The 18,184-nt window shown below is 50.7% G+C and overlaps 1 protein-coding gene across 2 annotated transcripts in view; it reads left to right on the forward strand.

Moving 5' to 3' along the window:
- Positions 1–18,184, forward strand: part of ATF6 (activating transcription factor 6) — a 367,785-nt gene that overhangs the window by 194,989 nt on the left and 154,612 nt on the right. For both annotated transcript variants that reach the window (XM_026656216.1, XM_026656217.1), the window contains one exon: positions 14,646–14,710. In XM_026656216.1, the coding sequence (XP_026512001.1) occupies positions 14,646–14,710 (65 nt within the window). The remainder of the gene's footprint in view (positions 1–14,645; positions 14,711–18,184) is intronic.

Below are 18,184 nucleotides of genomic sequence, written 5' to 3' on the forward strand. Positions count from 1 at the left end.
TTTCCTCTTGTTGGTCTCCCCTGGGAAGTGGTACAACCCCATGGCCCAGAACCTTTAGCAAGCACTAGAAATGTGGTGAAGGGAATAATCTGATATTGCAAGGGAGATGGAGTGGATGTGATCTAATAGGATTTTTCTATCACTGACTTCTGTGATTCCAAGAGATTGTGCCCCACATTGTCCAGCTGTGTCCATCACCTGTGATATTGGGCAGAACGTCTGTAGTGAATTTGGGGATGTGAAGATTTTCCAAGAGGCAGAAGCCCTCAGGGAAAGCATATGAACTGAAGCGGGGTTGATTGTCATCTTGCGTCTCTCGAAAGCATGACTTTTCTTTAGAGTCTGTTTAGTTTAATTCTGAACCCTTTGCTGTAACTAAAGCAGCTTAGCTTAAATTCAGTTACTATTTATAGATTCCAAGGCCAGAAGAGACCATTGTGATCATGTAGTCTGACCTCCTGTATGACACAGGCCAGATAACTGCCCCACAATAATTCCTAGAGCAGATATTTTAGAAAATCATCCAGTCTTGATTTAAAAATTGTCAGTGATGGAGAATCCACCACAACCCCTGATTAGTTATTCCAATGATTAATTACTCTCATTATTAAAAATGTATGCCTTATTCCCAGTCTGAATTTGTCTAGCTTCAACTTCTAGCTGTATTATACTTTCCTCTGCTAGATTGAAGAGCCCATTATTAAATATTTATTCCCCATATAGGTACTTAGAGACTGTGATCAAGACACTCCTTAACCTTCTCTTTCTTAAGCTAAATAGTTTGAGTTGCTTGAATCTATCACTATAAGGCAGGTTTTGTAATCCTTTAGTCATTCTTGAAGCTTTTTTCTAAACCCTTTCCAACTTATTAACAACCTTCTTGAATTGTGGGCAGCAGAATTATTCTACAGGTCCCTTCACACATTATTCCAGCAACAGTCGCACCAGTCCCAATTATAGAGGTAAAATAACCGCTCTACTCCTACTGCGATTCCCCCATTTATACATTAGCCCTTTTAGCCACAGTGTGACACTGGGAACTCATGTTCAGCTGAATATCCACCTCCCACCCCCCAGTCTATTTCAGAGTTACTTCTTCCCTGGATAGAGTCCCCCATCTTGTAAGTATGGCTTACATTGTGTGTTCCTAGATGTATACATTTACATTTAGCCTTATTAAAATCCACAGCTGCCAAGGTCTGTGCTGTACCATGAATGACGTTTCTTCATGGAGAGCAAAAGTCCCAGGTTTCCCCTCACATGCTCTCATCTCTACTAAACAGTGGGAGGAGGACAAACCACTAGCCTGTAGGCAGACAGGAGTGTGAAGGCTTGGGGGAGTTCTGGGTTTCTCAAAATGTAAAGAAGGTTGTGGGGCCTCATCTGGAAGGAGCAGCGATGGCTACAAGAGGTGAGGAAGTACCAGAACTCCTCTTCCAAGCCAGGAGAAGAAGCAGAGGGTATTAGCGTTGCTGAGTCTTCCTCTCATCTCTGTCCACTGTCTTAGGAGGAGCCACAGAAGAAGGAGGAGGAGCCCTAGGGAGGCACTAGGAGTTGGTGCTGCAGGGCAAGGAGCAGATGAGCAGAGTCTCAAGGCAGCACTTCTTTGAGCAGCCACCGGGAGGGAGAGCAATGAGCAGTGTTTGCAAAGGCACTGTGTAGCGGGGTGGCTACCTCGGTCCTGCCTGAGGGGTTTAAAACAGCCCTGGCAGAGGGCTGGGGCAAAGGGAAAAGCTACTGGGCTGATTGGGGAAGTAGCCACAGCTGGGACGCCCCAATCAGGCCACAGCTGGCCTGTATAAAAAGGCTGGGAGCCAGGAGCTCAGAGTCTCTCTCTGCCTTCAGAGAGAGAAGGGCCTGGCTGCAGGGAGCTAGACACAGAGTACCTGGGTGGAGCAGGACTGGGGAAAGGCTGAGGAGCTGGGGAGCTCCAGCCTGGATAGCCCCAGGCTGCGGCCTAGCGGAAGGCCAAGGGGTACTGGGGGTTGCAGAGGGCAGCCCAGGCCTAGGCCAAGGCACCAGGTCCAAACCCTCCTTGCCAGTGATGAGTGGCCTATACTGCAGTCTGCCCCAGGGAGCGGGGGCTAGTTGGTGACTGGCAGTGGCCTAGTGCTGAGGCAAGGTATGGATAGTGGGTGGGGGTTCCCCTAGGAGGAGAGACCTAGCGTGTGTGTGGGTATTGCCAGGGGGCAGCACCCAGAGCAAGGGGCACCGGGGTCCTGGGAGGGACATGGGGCCAATGCAGAGGACAAGGTGGATCACCGCCCTGCAGAGGGCGCTCCAGAGGCTGGTGAGCTAATTCCCTGGACGACCAGCAGGAGGCGCCGCAGGGGTGAGTCCGGACCTCCCTCTACACACTGCCTCCCACTGCTCGTGGCCAGAGAGGTACTCAGCATCTCCTTCCTGTCAAGCCAAGGGAGGGCTCAGACCATATAAGGCTCTGGGCAGAGTTGGTATAGGGGAAGGGGCTCAGGATTCAGTTGGTTTCCATCAGACTTCATAACCTCCCAAGAATCACTGCTTTCTAGGACAGAGTCCCCCATTCTGTAGGTCTTGTGGCAGCTTAGAGGCTAACAAATTTATTTGGGCATAAGCTTTCATGGGCTAGAACCCACTACATCACATGCGTGGAATGGAAAATACAGGGGCAGGTATAAATACATGAAAAGATGGGAGTTGCCTTACCAAGTGTGAGGTCAGTCTAACAAGACAATTTAATTAACAGTAGGATGCCAAGGGAGGAAAAATAACTTTTGTGGCCCATTCAAACACTTGACAAGAAGGTGTGAGTAACAGTAGGGGGGCATTAGTATGGGGAAATTAGGTTTCGGTTTTGTAATGACCCAACCACTCCCAGTCTTTATTCAGGCCTAATTTGATAGTGTCCAGTTTGCAAATTAATTCCAGTTCTGCAGTTTCACGTTGGAGTCTGTTTTTTAAGTTTTTTTGTTGAAGAATTGCCACTTTTAGGTCTGTTATTGAATAACCAGGGAGATTGAAGTGTTCTCCTACTGGCTTTTGAATGTTTTAATTCCTGATGTCAGATTTGTGTCCATTTATTCTTTTGCGTAGAGACTGTCCGGTTTGGCCAATGTACATGGCAGAGGGGCATTGCTGGCACATGATGGCATATATCACATTTGGTAGATGTGCAGGTGAACGAGCCCCTGATGGTGTGGCTGATGTGGTTAGGTCCTTTGATGGTGTCCCTTGAATAGATCTATGGACAGAGTTGGCGCCAGGGTTTGTTGCAGGGTTTGGTTCCTGGGTTGGTGTTTTTGTTGTGTGGTGTGTAGTTGCTGGTGAGTGTTTGCTTCAGGTTGGGGGGCTGTCTGTAAGTGAGGACTGGCCTGTCTCCCAAGGTCTGTGAGAGTGAGGGATCGTCCTTCAGGATAGGCTTTAGATCCTTGATGATGCGCTGGAGAGGTTTTAGTTGGGGGCTGTAGGTGACAGCTAGTGGCGTTCTGTTACTTTCTTTGTTGGGCCTGTCTTGTAGTAGGTGACTTCTGGGTACCCTTCTGGCCTACTGTTACTCACACCTTCTTGTCAACTATTTGAAATGGGTCACTCTCATTACCACTACAAAAGTTATTTTTCCTCCGTTGATATCCTACTGTTAATTGAATTGTCTTGTTAGACTGACCTCACACTTGGTAAGGCAACTCCCATCTTTTCATGTATTTATACCTGCTCCTGTATTTTCCACTCCATGCATCTGATGAAGTGGGTTCTAGCCCATGAAAGCTTATGCCCAAATAAATTTGTTAGTCTCTAAGGTGCCACAAGGACTTCTCGTTGTTTTTTTGATACAAACTAACTGCTACCACTCTGAAACCATTCTGTAGGTGTGACCTCTGTTCTTCTTTGGGTGCTTGCTCATGTCCATTCCATTGTAGGTTTGTGTGCTCACCACATGCGCCGGTGCCGGAAGTTTTTCTCTCAGTGGTATCCATAGGGTTCCGGCTTTGGCGCCCTCTGGAGTGGCGCGTGTATGCGCCAGTATAAGGGCCACCGCCGGGGCCCCCCTGCCCCTTCAGTTCCTTCTTACCACCAGCAATAGTGCTGAAACTTCCCTTGCCTCGGCAAGCTTTACCTTTTACTATTTTGATTCTACTGTCCCAAAGGACATCCAAAATTGCGTTTCAAGAATGTGTGCAAGCGAGACGTCAAAGAAATGGACATGGATGTGACAACTGGGAAGATCGTACACAAGACCGCAGTCTTTGGAAACAAGAGCTTAACAAAGGTCTCCAGAGTTATGAGAGCAAAGCAGTCCAGCTTAGCAGAGGAGAAAAGAGCTCACAGAAGGCAGAGCCCAAAGGGTCGAAACATCACCTTTAAATGTGACAGATGTGGCAGAGATTGTCTCTCTCGAGTGGGTCTCTTCAGCCACAGCCTCAGCTGCCATAAAACCAACTGAGTAAATTCTTTACCTCTTCTAGTAGGAAGAGAGCCTGAGACATAAGCCCTTGTATTAGAGGCCTGGTATGAGGCAGGACCTGCTCACAGAATCTGGCAAGAACAGGGCTGATATTGCAGAAATACACATTCCTAAGGAGTGCAAGGCACAAAGTATTCACGCAAACACATCCCGATATCAAGTGGTACCAGAACATCCCAATATCAAGGATGGTACAAAAACATTCCCCAAGGATAACAGGAACACACTGACCCCTCCTAAAAGATAAGGTAAGGATGACAGTATGTAATAAAGATGTTTTGATCAAGCCAACATGTATAAAGTGATGGGTGATAACTAGCCATGTCAGGGGGCAGTAACTAACAATGTCAGAGGCAGTACATAACTTGTTTATATCAGGGTATAAAGATGTATCTCGGAGGGAGTATCTCTGTCCAGCCAAGGGGGGAATGGAAAGCCCTGCCATTCACTGAGCTGCATCCATTGTCACGGACATACATGTTTTAGTATCCTCGTAGAGTCTGCCAGGTGCTATTACCGTGCTTTGTCAACAATAAACCTGGCCTGGTGTCTTAACAGATCTTGTGGTCTGTTCACTCGAGGTCTGCTGTGCCAACTGTTTGCGCAGAGCTGGGGCAGCACAGAGGAAGAACACACACACGCAGCTGAACATCTAACCACACCTCTCAGTGGCGCATACCCATGGTCTCTCGAGACTGAAGCATGCCTACTACTGTATATAGTTGTTATAGTGATTTTCCTATATAGTTTAATAGTTCCCATAGTGTTTAGTATAGAAGTAGTTTGTTAGTCCCCTACGGAACTTAGCCCAGGCTTTAAGCCTTGTGATTGCAGCAAAAAAAAACAACAACTATGCCTCTCAGTGATCCCTACCAAATCTGTCTATGGTGCTTGGGGAAAACCCACGTGAGCGACAAGTGTCGCATCTGTAAAATTTTCAAGCCGCGCACCAAAAAGGTGCAGGATATTTGGTTTTGAGCACTCCTTATGGAGTTGACTCTCACAGTGGCCTCGAACCGGCCAGATCAGACTCCGCCCTGAGCACCGCTGCTTTGGTGCGAAGCACACTGCCGGCACCAACCTTGGACTGGCACCGATCTTGGTCCCCATTGCTGGCTAAGAAGCAGAAAAAGCCTGGGAGAGGGCGGTCTACTACATCCTGTAAGAGGAAGGAGAGAGCCGGAGGCGAACAAAGATCCACGCAGGACACTTCATCTCCTCCGGACCATGGCCAGGCTCCAGCATCCAAGGAGCTGTCGAGCCCCCCTGAGACCTGTCCACCACCCCAGGAAGCATCAGGAGCATTCAGCATCTGGCAGTGCTGTCCACACCGGAGGCATTCCAGGCCACTAAGGACATATTGTCCCTTCTGCACCAGCCAGTGAGATTGTTCATTTTCGGGGCAAACCCGCCTTGGGGCTCTTTCAGTCTCCACAGCACTGCTCCCCACTGCAGGCAGCATCCCATCCTGCCAACGGTCTCCAGAGCAGCGCCACCGGCCCTCCGATATGAGTTGGCTTACCTGCCAGAGTTCCCGGCTCCACGCCCCGGACTTTAGGCACCGCTCTCCAGGATCCCTGTGTCGATCGCCAACTGTCTGGCGTAGACCCACAGAGGCGCATCGCCAGCCCCCAGAGGCCTGGCACCGGTACCCTGAGCGTCTCCGTTGCTCTTCAGACTTGCAGCACTGATCCCTTGAGTCACAGCTCCGGTCTCTGGAGTCTCATCACCAATCTGTGGATCGTCGATACAGATCTCCAGAGGCCCATTGCTGGTCTCCGGAGTCGAGACGCGGGTCTCCCTGCTCCTGTTCCCATTCCAGGTCAACGGAGCGGCACTGCTCTCAGAGTGTGAGGCGTCGATCGACGGATTATCGTCGCTGGAGATGCGGCACTGAGCGCCGACATCCTGGCACCAGTCCACAAAAGAGGAACATGGGGACAGCCAGCATGGAACGGGCAGGCTGGTGGCAGCGGAACTGCTCTGGTCCCTGAAACAAGTTTCTTCCTCAAGCTCGGACAGCGAGGAAGGCGCATTGCCTGCGGGCCAAGGTCACCTGCCAGGAGCATCGGGATTAACCCCGGCACGCCAGTGAGCGCGTGGCCGCAGAGCCAGTGGCTGGCTCTGTGGCACCACCCTGGGGGTTTTCTCAGATGTCAGAGCATGTGCACCGGTCAATCTCAGGGACATCTGAGCAGCAGTCGACAACAGTTTCTCGCCCGCCCCCTGACTCAGAGGAGGAATCAGAGTAGGGTCCCCAAAAGCAGCCAGCCTCAGCCGAGGCTCCCCCGGCAGGCCTTCCTTCTCATCCTCTACACCTAATGAGGCAGTAGCGGGGCCTTCCTGCACGGTTCCCCAGGATGATATAAAAGCTCACCTAGAGCTACTTAAAAGGGTGTCAGCGAACTTGGGGCTAGAGGCTGAAGAGTTGTTGGAACCCTCCGACACCCTGTTTGACATTTTGAGTGCAGCCGCCCATGGGTGGCAGGTGTCATAGGCTGTGGGAGGTTGTGCCTCCCAGTACAGCCAGGCATGGCCCCGCCCATGCACCGCCCCCAGGCCTCACTCTGTGGCTCCCCTGGTGTGGTGGCCCCAGCTGGGGCCATGCAGCCTGCCCTCCTGGCATTCCGGGGCAGGGGCTGCGCCGCCCGCCCTCTCAGTTCTCCGGGGCTGGGACTGCACCACCCATCCTCTTGGCACTCGGGGGCTGGGGCCGCGCAGCCCGCCCTCCTGCTGCTCTGAGGCTGAGGCCGTGCTGCCCACCCTCCGGTGCTCCAAGGCTGGGGGGGCTGTGGCTGCGCCACCCGCCACTCCAGGGCTGGAGTCGCACAGCCCACCTTTCCAGGACTAGGTGGGGGCAAGCCTGGGGCAGGGGCTGGCAGCCATGGTGGGGAGGCTCTGGGCTCCGGCGGGGGGTGGAAGAGGCAGGGCCTTGGGCGGAAGGGGCGGGGCTGGGGGCTAACCTCCCCCAGCTGGTGGTTCACACGCCGCCCATGCGGCCGCCCCATCTAAGGTGGCCTTGCCCATCCACGAGTGAATGGTGAAACTGATCAAGGCCTTGTGGCAAACTCCCTCCTCCAAGCAGGTGGAGAGGAAGTATTATGTCCCGGCCATGGGCTTTGAATACCTTTATACCCACCCCTCCCTGAGCTTGCTGGTCATATCCGTGGCCAATGAGCACGACAGACGGGGCAGCTGGGCTTGACCCCTAAGAACAAAGAGGTGAAGATACCCAATATCTTTGGCAGAAAAATTTATTCAACTGCCAGCCTCCAATTGAGAGTGGCCAATCACCAGGCCCTACTTGGCCACTATGACTATAACATCTCACAGCCTATGGCCAGGTTTGTGGATTTGTTGCCTGGCTTTTCTTGTTCCTGGCTCTTCTTGAAGAGAGCAAGACAGTGGCGAGGGCAGCCCTCCAAGTAGCCTCGGACGCGGAGGACTCCGCAGCCAGGGCCATGGCTTTGGCCATTTCCGTGAGGAAAGAGTTTTGGCTGCAATCATCTGGGCTGTTGGTAGAGGTTCAGCAGTCGACCCAGGACCTCCCCTTCGATGGCCTGGCACTGTTTTCAGAGTAAACAGACAACAGATTGCCTGGCCTGAAAGATTCTAGGGCTACTTTGTGCTCCCTGAACCTTTACATGCCAGCGCCCGCAAGGAAGTGGTTCAAACCACAGCAGACCCAAATTCGTGAGCCAATCCGAATCGGAGCCTTCCGCAAAAAGGGCAAGGGCTATAAGCTCTGACAGGGCCAACTGCTGGCCTCCTCGGCTCACTCGAGCTCTACCTGCCACCAGCTGGGTAACAAACAAACAGGCATTTTGAAGGGTGCGCTCGAAGATGACCTCCCAGCCTGTATCCTGGATCCAACACCCCTTTTGTTTTCCAACAGTTTATTGCCCTACCTCACTGCTTGGGCTTCTATAACATCAGACCAATGAATGGTCAGCACTGTGGCAGGGAGGTATATCCTCCATTTCCTTTCTATACCTCCCTCCCACCTCCCCTTCCCTCCCCGCCCCTCTTCAGGGACCCTTCTCACGAGCATCTGCTTGCTCAGGAGGTGCAAGGTCTTCTGTGGGTGGGGGCCATGGAGGAAGTTCCACAGCATTTGTCACCAGTTCTGCTCTCTGCAAGGTCTCGACAATGGCTCACTATCCAATGCCTTCCTTCTGTCAGGTGACCTGATGTATGCCTTCCCACTAGTCCCACTGATCCCACTATTTTTTTTATTCCAAAGGCCAGGGGGGTTCTACGCCCCATTCTTCACCTGTGAAACCTCAACAAGTACTCAAGAAGTTGAAGTTCCACATGGTCTCCCTGGCCTCCGTCATTCTCTCCCTGGATCTGGGAAACTGCTTCACCACCCTCGATCTGAAAGACGCTTACTTTCATATTTTGATATTTCACTGCCACAACAGGTTCCGACGATTCTTAGTTGGGAACACCCACTAACAGTTCACAGTGCTCCCATTTGACCTAGCTACAGCACCAGGGGTATTTACGAAGTGCACGGCGGTAGTCGCAGCCTATCTCAGACGTCGGGGTATCCAGATCTACCCATTCCTTGACAACTGGCTCATGAAGGTTCCTTCCAGGGACTATGTCCAATGCCATGTCACAATGCTGCGAGCCAGCTGTCAAGCACTGGGCCTGTTGATAAACAAACAAAAATCAACATTGGTACTGGTGCAGAGGACAGAATTTATCGGAGCAGTACTCGACTCTACCTGAGCCAGAGCATTCCTGCCAGAGGCCAGGTTCAGGGCTATGTCAGATCTGATAACCCAGGTCACTGCCCACTCACCACAGCCCGAGACTGTCTCAGGCTATTAGGGCACATGTTTGCATACACTTACATTGTCCAGTACGTGAGACTTCACCTCCGACCTCTCCAGATGTGGCTGGCATCGGTCTACTCCCCGGCCAGATATCACCTGGACAAACTTCTCATGATCCCGCCACGGGTACTCACCTCCCTGCAGCGGTGATCCAACCTGAATGTGATGTTGGAAGGTGTGCTGTTTGTGAATCCGTGGCCCACAGTGTCTTTAATTTTAAACTCAGGGGCTATGGTCTCGAGAGGAGCTGTTACTGCACATAAACGTCAGAGAGCTCAGGGCTATCCGCCTGGCTTGCAAAGTGTTCCTTCCCCATCTGTCCAGTTGTGTGGTGCAGGTGTTGACAGACAACACAGCCTCCATGTTCTATGTCAGCAGACAGGGAGGAGCTCAATCATTGGCCCTTTGTCAGGAAGCCCATGAGCTGTGGGACTTCTGTATCCAACATGCTATCCACCTGGAAGCCTCACACCTCCCCGGCATCAGGAACATGCTGGCGGATCGCCTCAGCAGGTCCTTTTTCTCTCACCACGAGTGGTCCCTCCACTCAGAGGTAGTCAGGATGCTCTTCCAGAAGTGGGGAGCTCCCCTAGTGGACCTGTTGGCCACCAAACAGAAAATGTCACCAGTTCTGCTCTCTGCAAGGCCTTGACAATGGCTCACTATCCAATGCCTCCCTCCTGTCGTGGTCAGGCGACCTGATGTATACCTTCCCACTAGTCCCACTGATCGGCAAGGTCCTCTTGAAGATCAAGAGGGACAAGTCATTATGATCGCCCCAGTTTGACCTCGCCAGCATTGATTCAGCATGCTCATGGACTTAGCAGTGGCAGCCCTGTGGACACTTCCCAGCCACCTGGACCTGCTCTCTCAGAATCACGGACGATTACTATACCCGAACCTCACCTCTCTCTACCTCACAGTGTGGTTGCTGAGTGTCTGAACGCTGAGGAACAAGCCTGCTCTAGTCAGTTGCAGCAGGTCCTCTGGGAGAGCAGAAAGCCCTCTACCAGGGCGACATACCTGGCAAAGTGGAAGTGCTTCTCCTGATGGGCATTGGAGCGGAATATCTCTCCAATCCAGTCGTCTCTACAATCCATCCTAGATTACCTTCTTCACTTAAAGCTTAGATTACCTGCTTCACCAGGGCCTTGCATGTTCATTGATCAAGGCCATATCAGCCTTCCACCCTCATGTCCAGGAGTAGATTGGTATTCTCACACGAGATGATGATCAGGTTCATGAAAGGCCTTGAAAGACTTTTTCCACTGGTTTGGGACCCAGTTCCCCAGAGGGATCTCAACCTAGTCCTCTCCAGACTCACTGGCCCTCCCTTCAAACCTCTGGCTTCCTGCTTGTAGAGGAGCGGGACTCACCCCTGCGGCGCCTCCTGCTGGTGACTCCGGGAATTAGCTCTTCCAGCGTCCTGGAGCGCCCTCTGCAAGCTGGTGATCCGCCTGTTCTCCGGCCCCCGTGTCCCTCCCGGACCCCGGTGCCCTTTTATCTGGGGTGCTGCCCCCTGGCAGTACACCCCTCAGTACTAGGGTCTCCCCTCCCCAGGGAACCCCCACTCATTATCCCTACCTCACCTCAGAATAAGGCCACTGTCAGTCACCAACTAGCCCCCGCTCCCTGAGGCAGACTGCGGTATAGGCCACTCATCACAGGCAAGGTTGGGTTTGGACCTGCTGCCTTGGCCTACCCCAGGCTGCCCTCTGCAACCCCCAGTACCCCTTGGCCTCCTACTAGGCTGCAGCCTGGGACTTTCCAGGCTGGAGCTCCCCAGCTCCTCAGCCTTTCCCCAGCCCTGCTCCACTCAGGTACTTTGTCTCTAGCTCCCTGCAGCCAGGCCCTTCTCTCCCTGAACGCAGAGAGAGACTGTCTCTAGCTCATGCAGCCAGGCCCTTCTCCCTCTGAAAGCAGAGAGAGACTGCTGAGCTCCTGGCTCCCAGCCTCTTATACAGGCCAGCTGTGGCCTGACTGGGGCATGGCCCAGCTGTGGCTACTTCCCCAATCAGCCCAGCTTTTAGAGCTGCAGCCCTCTGCCAGGGCTGTTTTAAGCCCTTCCAGGCAGGAGCAGGGTAACCACCCCGCTACACTGCTCCCTTTCACACCTGTCATGGAAGGTTGCATTCCTTGTAGCTATTACCATGGTGAGGTGAGTCTCTGAGATTAAAGCCCTCACATCAGAGCTGCTGTACATGGTGTTCTACAAGGATAAGGTCCAACTGAATCCCCATCCGGCCTTCCTGCCAAAAGTGGTGTCACAATTCCATGTCAACCAGGATATCCTCCTGGTGTTCTGTCCAAAGCCTCATACATCCAACGAGGAGAGGCATCTGCACACCCTTGACATCAGGCGTGCCCTGGCTTTCTACCTGGAGCGCACCAAGCCCTTCCACAGATCTACTGAACTCTTCATTGCTGACAGGATGAAGGACCTCCCAGTGTCTTCTCAGAGGATTTTGGCTTGGATCACCACCTGCATCCGTACTTGCTACGAGATAGTGCAGGCTGTGCCTCTACCGATAGTGACGGCTCATTCCTCAAGGGCTATCCAGGACAACTGTAGAGCCACAAAGTGGTCATTGGTACACATGTTCACGACGCACTATGCCATCACCCAACAGGCCCAAGATGATGCTGGCTTTGGCAGAGCCATGTCCATGAACTCCTACCTGCCTCTGGAGGTACTGCTTGGGAGTCACCTACAATGGAATGGACATGAGCAATCACTTGAAGAAAAGATGGCTACCTTTCATAACTGTTGTTCTTTGAGATATGTTGCTCATGTCCATTCCATGACCCACCCTCCTTCCCCTCTGTCGGAGTTCTGGGAAGAAGCAACCGAAGGGGGGGGGCGGCAGCAGTGCCCCTAATACCAGCACATACGTGCGCTACTCCAGAGGGTGCCAGAGCCGGTCCCCTACGGATACCACTGAGGGAAAAACTTCCGGCACTGGTGCATGCGGTGAGCACACACACCTACAATGGAATGTAGATGAGCAACACATCTTGAAGAACAACAGTTACGAAAAGTTACCCTCTTTTTCTCGTTCCTACATGTGTGACCTTGCATTTGGCTGTGTCAAAACATGTTTTGTTTGATTGGACCTGGCTTACCAAGCAATCACGGTCACACTCTATCAGTGACCTGTTGCTGTCATTATTTACCACCTCACCCAGCTTTGTGTCATCTGCGAACTTTATCAGCAATAAGCTTATACTTTATTCCAGAGTATTGATAAAAATATTGAGCAGCGTAGGGTTGAGAACCAATTCAAACAGGACCCCTCTGGAAACACAACTCACTGATGTTTCCCCGGTAATAATGAAAGACCAGATTCTAAGATGGTGAAAAGTGGCATAGCTCCGTTTAAGACAATGTGTCCACATCAGTTTACACCAGCTTGTTGTGGCTTAGCGGCAGGGTTCCTCCCTCTCCGAGTCCATGGGAGGCCACCCTGCCTCACTACGTCTCAGCATGTCGCCTACCGTGGGGAATTAGTGGGGCAACAAGAGTCTATAGCTTCGGTCTGTGTTCAAGGGGGTGAGCAACAGACACAGTCAGGTAGCCCAGGCCCTTAGTCAGGACAGGGTAATGAGTCTATAGCTCGGGCCTGTGGTCAGGGCTGAGCAAAAAGTGGAGTTAGCTAGCCCTGGGCCCTCAGTCAGGGCAGGGCAATCAAGGTCTATGGCTCGAGCCTGTGTTCAGGGCCAAGCGGCAATGGGTTCAGGCATCCTATCTCCTGTGGATGGCCGACAAACTCTGGCCTCTTGGCCGAGAAAGGGGGAGACTGGCACCCCGGAGTTGGGGTGGCAGGGGAGGACACAGGCCCACCCACTCCACTGCGTCCCGGCCCAGGGCCCTAACAGTGGAAGAGAGGTCTGCCACGGGGTCAGCAGGGATCCTGACTGCAACATGCTGACCTAAGCTCAGGTAGTGCTGCAGCCAGACTAGGGTCAGCTGTCCCTGGGCTACTTCCTAACTCCCCCTCGGGTTGTACCTAGGTCTGTAAAGGGCTCTCCAAGTCGTCAGGGTAGAAGACCTGTGGCAGTCCTGGCAACTTTTCCATGGGCTGGGCAACATTTGGCTCCGGAGTCCCTGGCCAGTCCTCAGCTCCCCAGGGGCCTGCAGCAGTCTCCCAGCTGGGGAGCGAGCAGGAGGCGACTGTCTCCTCCGGCGGCTGCAGCCCAACTGAGCTCCCAGACCCGCTTTTTCTATTTCCTGTCCCGTCCCGTCCACTGACTTCCAACGGGATGGGTGAGCACAGCCTGACTCCGTTCACCAGGGCTCAGTGAGGGGTTCCTCCCCCTGCGGAACCGTGGGAGGCCACCCCGCCTCACTACACAGCTGAAGAACTGCACTGTGTTTTGAGATCTATCAGTTAGTAGTATTTGATCGATTTAATAGGGACCATATTGATTTTTGTATAGTGTTATTTTTAATTAGAATGTTGTGTTGGCTATTTCTGCAGCAGTTAAATCATTCTGCAGTGGAAAAGATTTTGGCTCCTATACAGGGTCTTTCATTCTTGAGGCATCTAATTAGATACTGCTAATGGAGTAGCTGCTAGGGAACACTGCAGTAGTCATGTGTTCACAGTAGCTTGCACACAGACTTTCAACATTAGCATCTGTTTTATGAGGTGATGGAACGTTAGTCAGGGTGTCATGCTTTATTCACTATATTTGTTAAAGTTCCCTTGAGCTTTACGTTTTACCGGTGATAGCCACCTGCGACTGACAGAAAGCAGTGGGCTTAACAACTCTTCTTCCCAAAATGGCACTTCTTAAAGCGAAGCAGCCATTTTCTCCCCTTCCCCCTAAGTCAGTGTTTCCCAAACTTTAGACGCCGCTTGTGTAGGGAAAGCCCTTGTTTACCTGCCCCGTCCGCAGGTTCGGCTGATTGCGGCTCCCACTGGCCGTGGTTCGCTGCTCCAGGCCAATGGGAGCTGTGGGAAGCGGCGGCCAGTACGTCTCTTCGCCCGCGCTGCTTCCAGCAGCTCCAATTGGCCTGGAGCAGCGAACTGCGGCCAGTGGGCTCCGCGATCAGCCAAACCTGCGGATGGGGCAGGTAAACAAACCGGCCCGGCCCGCCAGGGGCTTTCCCTACACAAGCGGTGTCCCAAGTTTGGGAAACACTGCCCTAAGTAATTTATAGCCTTATTGTCAGACTTGGGCATAAACCCAGCTGTTGGACTTGAATCTGTGATCACCTGTCTCAGATTTGTGCTGCAAGGTAATCCGTACTCACCATTTGTTGGTGACCTGGTTTCATGTACAGTATAGTGTTGAATTCAGTGAGACTGTTTGTTGATTTCCCTTTTGTGTGATGTGATTTATTTTTCCCTTTTCAGAGCTCTACAGGGGAGAATGCAGATTCTCAGCTGATGGCCATGCCAAACACAGACCCCAGCATCAGGTAAGGTAGGACAAATCCTGTCCATCTGGATTAGTGGTGTTTAAATATTCTGTTTGGTTATTACCTTACACTTACCTGTTCTCTCACCCACCTCTGAATACCCCATTGGGCTCTCATAATTTGCCTCAGACTTCCTCTACCTCTACTGGCAAAACTACTGACCCTTATTAAACTAGTGTATTTGAACCTTTCTGTTCACTCTCTGGAGAGACCCTAGTGTTATGGCTCTACTTTCTCCTTTTCCTGTAGGGTTTCTATCAATGACTCTTTGAGTCCTCCTCTCACTCCACTGAGTCCCCTCCTAAGAAGAGAGAACCTTCAGAAAAAAGCATAGGGCCGGTCTTGGTGAGAAGTCCATCCATCAATCCAGTCCCCAAGCTAGGAAGATGCCTGGAGGACTCTCCAGGAATATTCAATTGCTCAAGAAGGCTACAAAGTGTAGAAGCTCCAATAAGGGAAGGGTTTCTTCTCCTTGAGAGCATTCCAGGGACTCTCAACATGAGAGAGATGGCTTCTATGCTAGAGCCAAGAAAACCTAAAACAGACAAGTATCAGAGGGGTAGCCATGTTAGTCTGAATCTGTAAAAAGCAACAGAGGGTCCTGTGGCACCTTTAAGACTAACAGAAGTATTGGGAGCATAAGCTTTCGTGGGTAAGATGCATCTGAAGAAGTGAGGTTCTTACCCACGAAAGCTTATGCTCCCAATACTTCTGTTAGTCTTAAAGGTGCCACAGGACCCTCTGTTGCTTAAAACAGACAAATAGCTCTCTCATCTCCTACTGATCTTCCCTGCCCACTCTCCTTTGGAGGAAGGGGAGTTTTCAACGTCTCCTCCTTTACAGGATCCAAGACAGCGAGACCAAAAGCAAATTGATAAAAAGAAAACCTGTTTTACTGGACCAAAAAGATATTGTCTCACCCACCTTGTCACTCTAATATCCTGGGACCGATACGGCTACAACAACACTTGGGGGGGGGGGGGAAACAAAAACAAACGTCCTTTTTAAGAAGGCCTCCAAACCAAACCCAGCCAGCAGAGTTTCTGATTGTAGAAAGAAGGCAGGCTTTCTCCCTTTCCCTTAGGTCAGGGAAGGAGCAGCTTCACCAATTCATAAGGCCCTTAGCTCAGAGCCTTGAGTCTGAGCAGGCAAAGTCTCTAGAACTCATATCAGGTTTATTGATTAAAAGTATAGCCAATTGACTGACTACACTTGTGTTTTGTTATGAAAAATGTTCAAGAGGCCAAATAAGCAAACTTAGCCAATTTTGTTGCTAAAAGTAAACAACAGTACAGTTTAGGAAATAAAGAGTTACTATATTACTGATCGTTCTGGGTAGGTGTTTCTCAGAGAGTGCCAGTTCACATTACACAGAAGGTGTGCTCCCTAAATAGGTCCCCAAACTACCTATATTTACAGTAGACCTCATTACAAGTTAAAAGCACTCTATACGTCACCCAAGACTAATCTTCACCAATCAGCTTGTTAGCTTCTTTTTCTGGTACCATGGCATACCCCTTATCACTTGTTTTTGAATACAGCATTCCAAACCTGTTGGGCCGTGAAGGCCCTCCTTACCTGTACCAGGTAGAACATAAGAACGGCCAATACTAGTTCAGGCCAATGGTTCATTTAGCCAAGTATCCTGTCTTCCAATAGTGACCCATACCAGATGCTTCAGAGGGACTGAACAGAACAAGCAATCGTCGAGTGATCCATCCTCTTGTTGTCCACCCCCAGCTTCTTGAAGTCAAAAGCTAGGGAAACCCAGGAAATGAGGTTGCATCCCTTACCATCTTGGCTAATAGCCTTCATGAACTTATCTAATTTTTTTTGAACCCCGTTGTGTTTTTGGCTTTCACAACATCCCCAGGCAATGAGTGGCACAGATTGTTGTGTGAAGAAGTACTTCCTTATGTTTGTTTAAAATCTACTGGGTGACCCCTGGTTCTTGTTATGTGAAGGAGTAAATAAAACTTCCTTATTCATTTTCTCCACACCATTCATGATTTTATAGACCTCTGTCATATCCTCCCTTAGTCGTCTTCTTCCAAGCTGAACAGTCCCAGTCTTTTTAATCTCTCCTCTTATGGAAGCTGTTCCATACCCCTACTCATTTTTGTTGTCCTTCTTTTTGTATTTATCAACATTGAATATCATCTGTCATTTTGTTGCCCATTCACCCATTTTTTGGAAATCCCTTTGTAACTCTTTGAAGTCAGCTTTGGACTTAAATATCTTGAATAAGTCATAGGACTGGACGTGACCTTGAGAGGTCATCTAGTCCAGTCCCCTGCACTCATGGCAGGACTAAATATTATCTAGACCATCCCTGATAGGTGTTTGTCTAACCTGCTCTTAAAAATCTCCAATGATGGAGATTCCACTGTGACACTCTATACCTCGGGGGAGTGTTTTGTAACCCCCATATTCCTCATCAATATATAATTGTGATATTGCATATAAAGCATGCCATGTGAGGTATCAGGGGAAAGGTTATGATCTGCTGAAACCCATTGTCCCATCTAAACATGTGTATCATTAATGCATATAAAATTATAAGAATTGTGTTGTATAGTTTTCACTAAAATATGCTGTGGGTTTGGGAAGCACCCAGATACTAGCTCTCCAGAGACAATGACAAGGGAGGTAACTAAGACACCACCAGCCATTGTCCAGCAGAGGAGTTACAATTCTCACTCACAGGAGACACACTGGGGTATTGCTGAGTCACAAGATGAAGCAATGCCCACCAGACATGCCTGGACTTGTGTTCCCCAAGCACATGGACTAAGGGTATAAAACAGAACACAGTGGCCCCATGCTTCGCCTTTTCTCCTTCCCCACCTATGCTGAAAGCAACAAGGATGCTCAGAAGACTCCAACAGAGGAGACTGGCCCAGGTTTCAAGCGTAACACCTGTGTCCTGTGAACTGCAATATCCGGTGGGGTGAGAAAAACTGCTTAATCTAGATGTTGCTCAGTCTAATAGGGTTGACTGCGTGCTTGTATTTTATTTCTTTTGGTAACTAACTCGGACTTCTTGCCTATCACTTAAAATCTAGCTTTTGTAATCAAGAAACTTCTTTTACTGTTTATCTTTACCAGTGAGTTTGCCTGAAGTGTTTGGTAAATCTGCTCAGGTTTACAAGGGCTGGTGTATGTCCACTTTCCATTGATGAAGTGGTGAACCAATTAATAAATTTGCACTTCTCGTCTTGAGCAGTGCAAGACGGTGTATTCCTGGGATACAAGGTTGGGAGCTGGGGGGATTTGGCTGGTGCCTTTCTCTGTGTGATTCGTGAGTGGCTCTGGGAGCATTCATGCAATCTAGCTGGGTGTGGGGCTCCACATGCGGTTGCGCTAAATGACAACAGCACCTGGAGGGGTTTGCTACTTGTCACTAGCAAAGCATTGTGAGAGACAGCCCAAGCTGGAGAGTTAAGGGGGCACAGCGGTCCCACCGTCCCAGGC

The sequence above is a fragment of the Terrapene carolina genome, unplaced genomic scaffold (assembly GCF_002925995.2).
Source record: "Terrapene carolina triunguis isolate 2854851 unplaced genomic scaffold, T_m_triunguis-2.0 Scaffold212, whole genome shotgun sequence".
NCBI classification, from domain to species: Eukaryota; Metazoa; Chordata; order Testudines; family Emydidae; genus Terrapene; species Terrapene triunguis.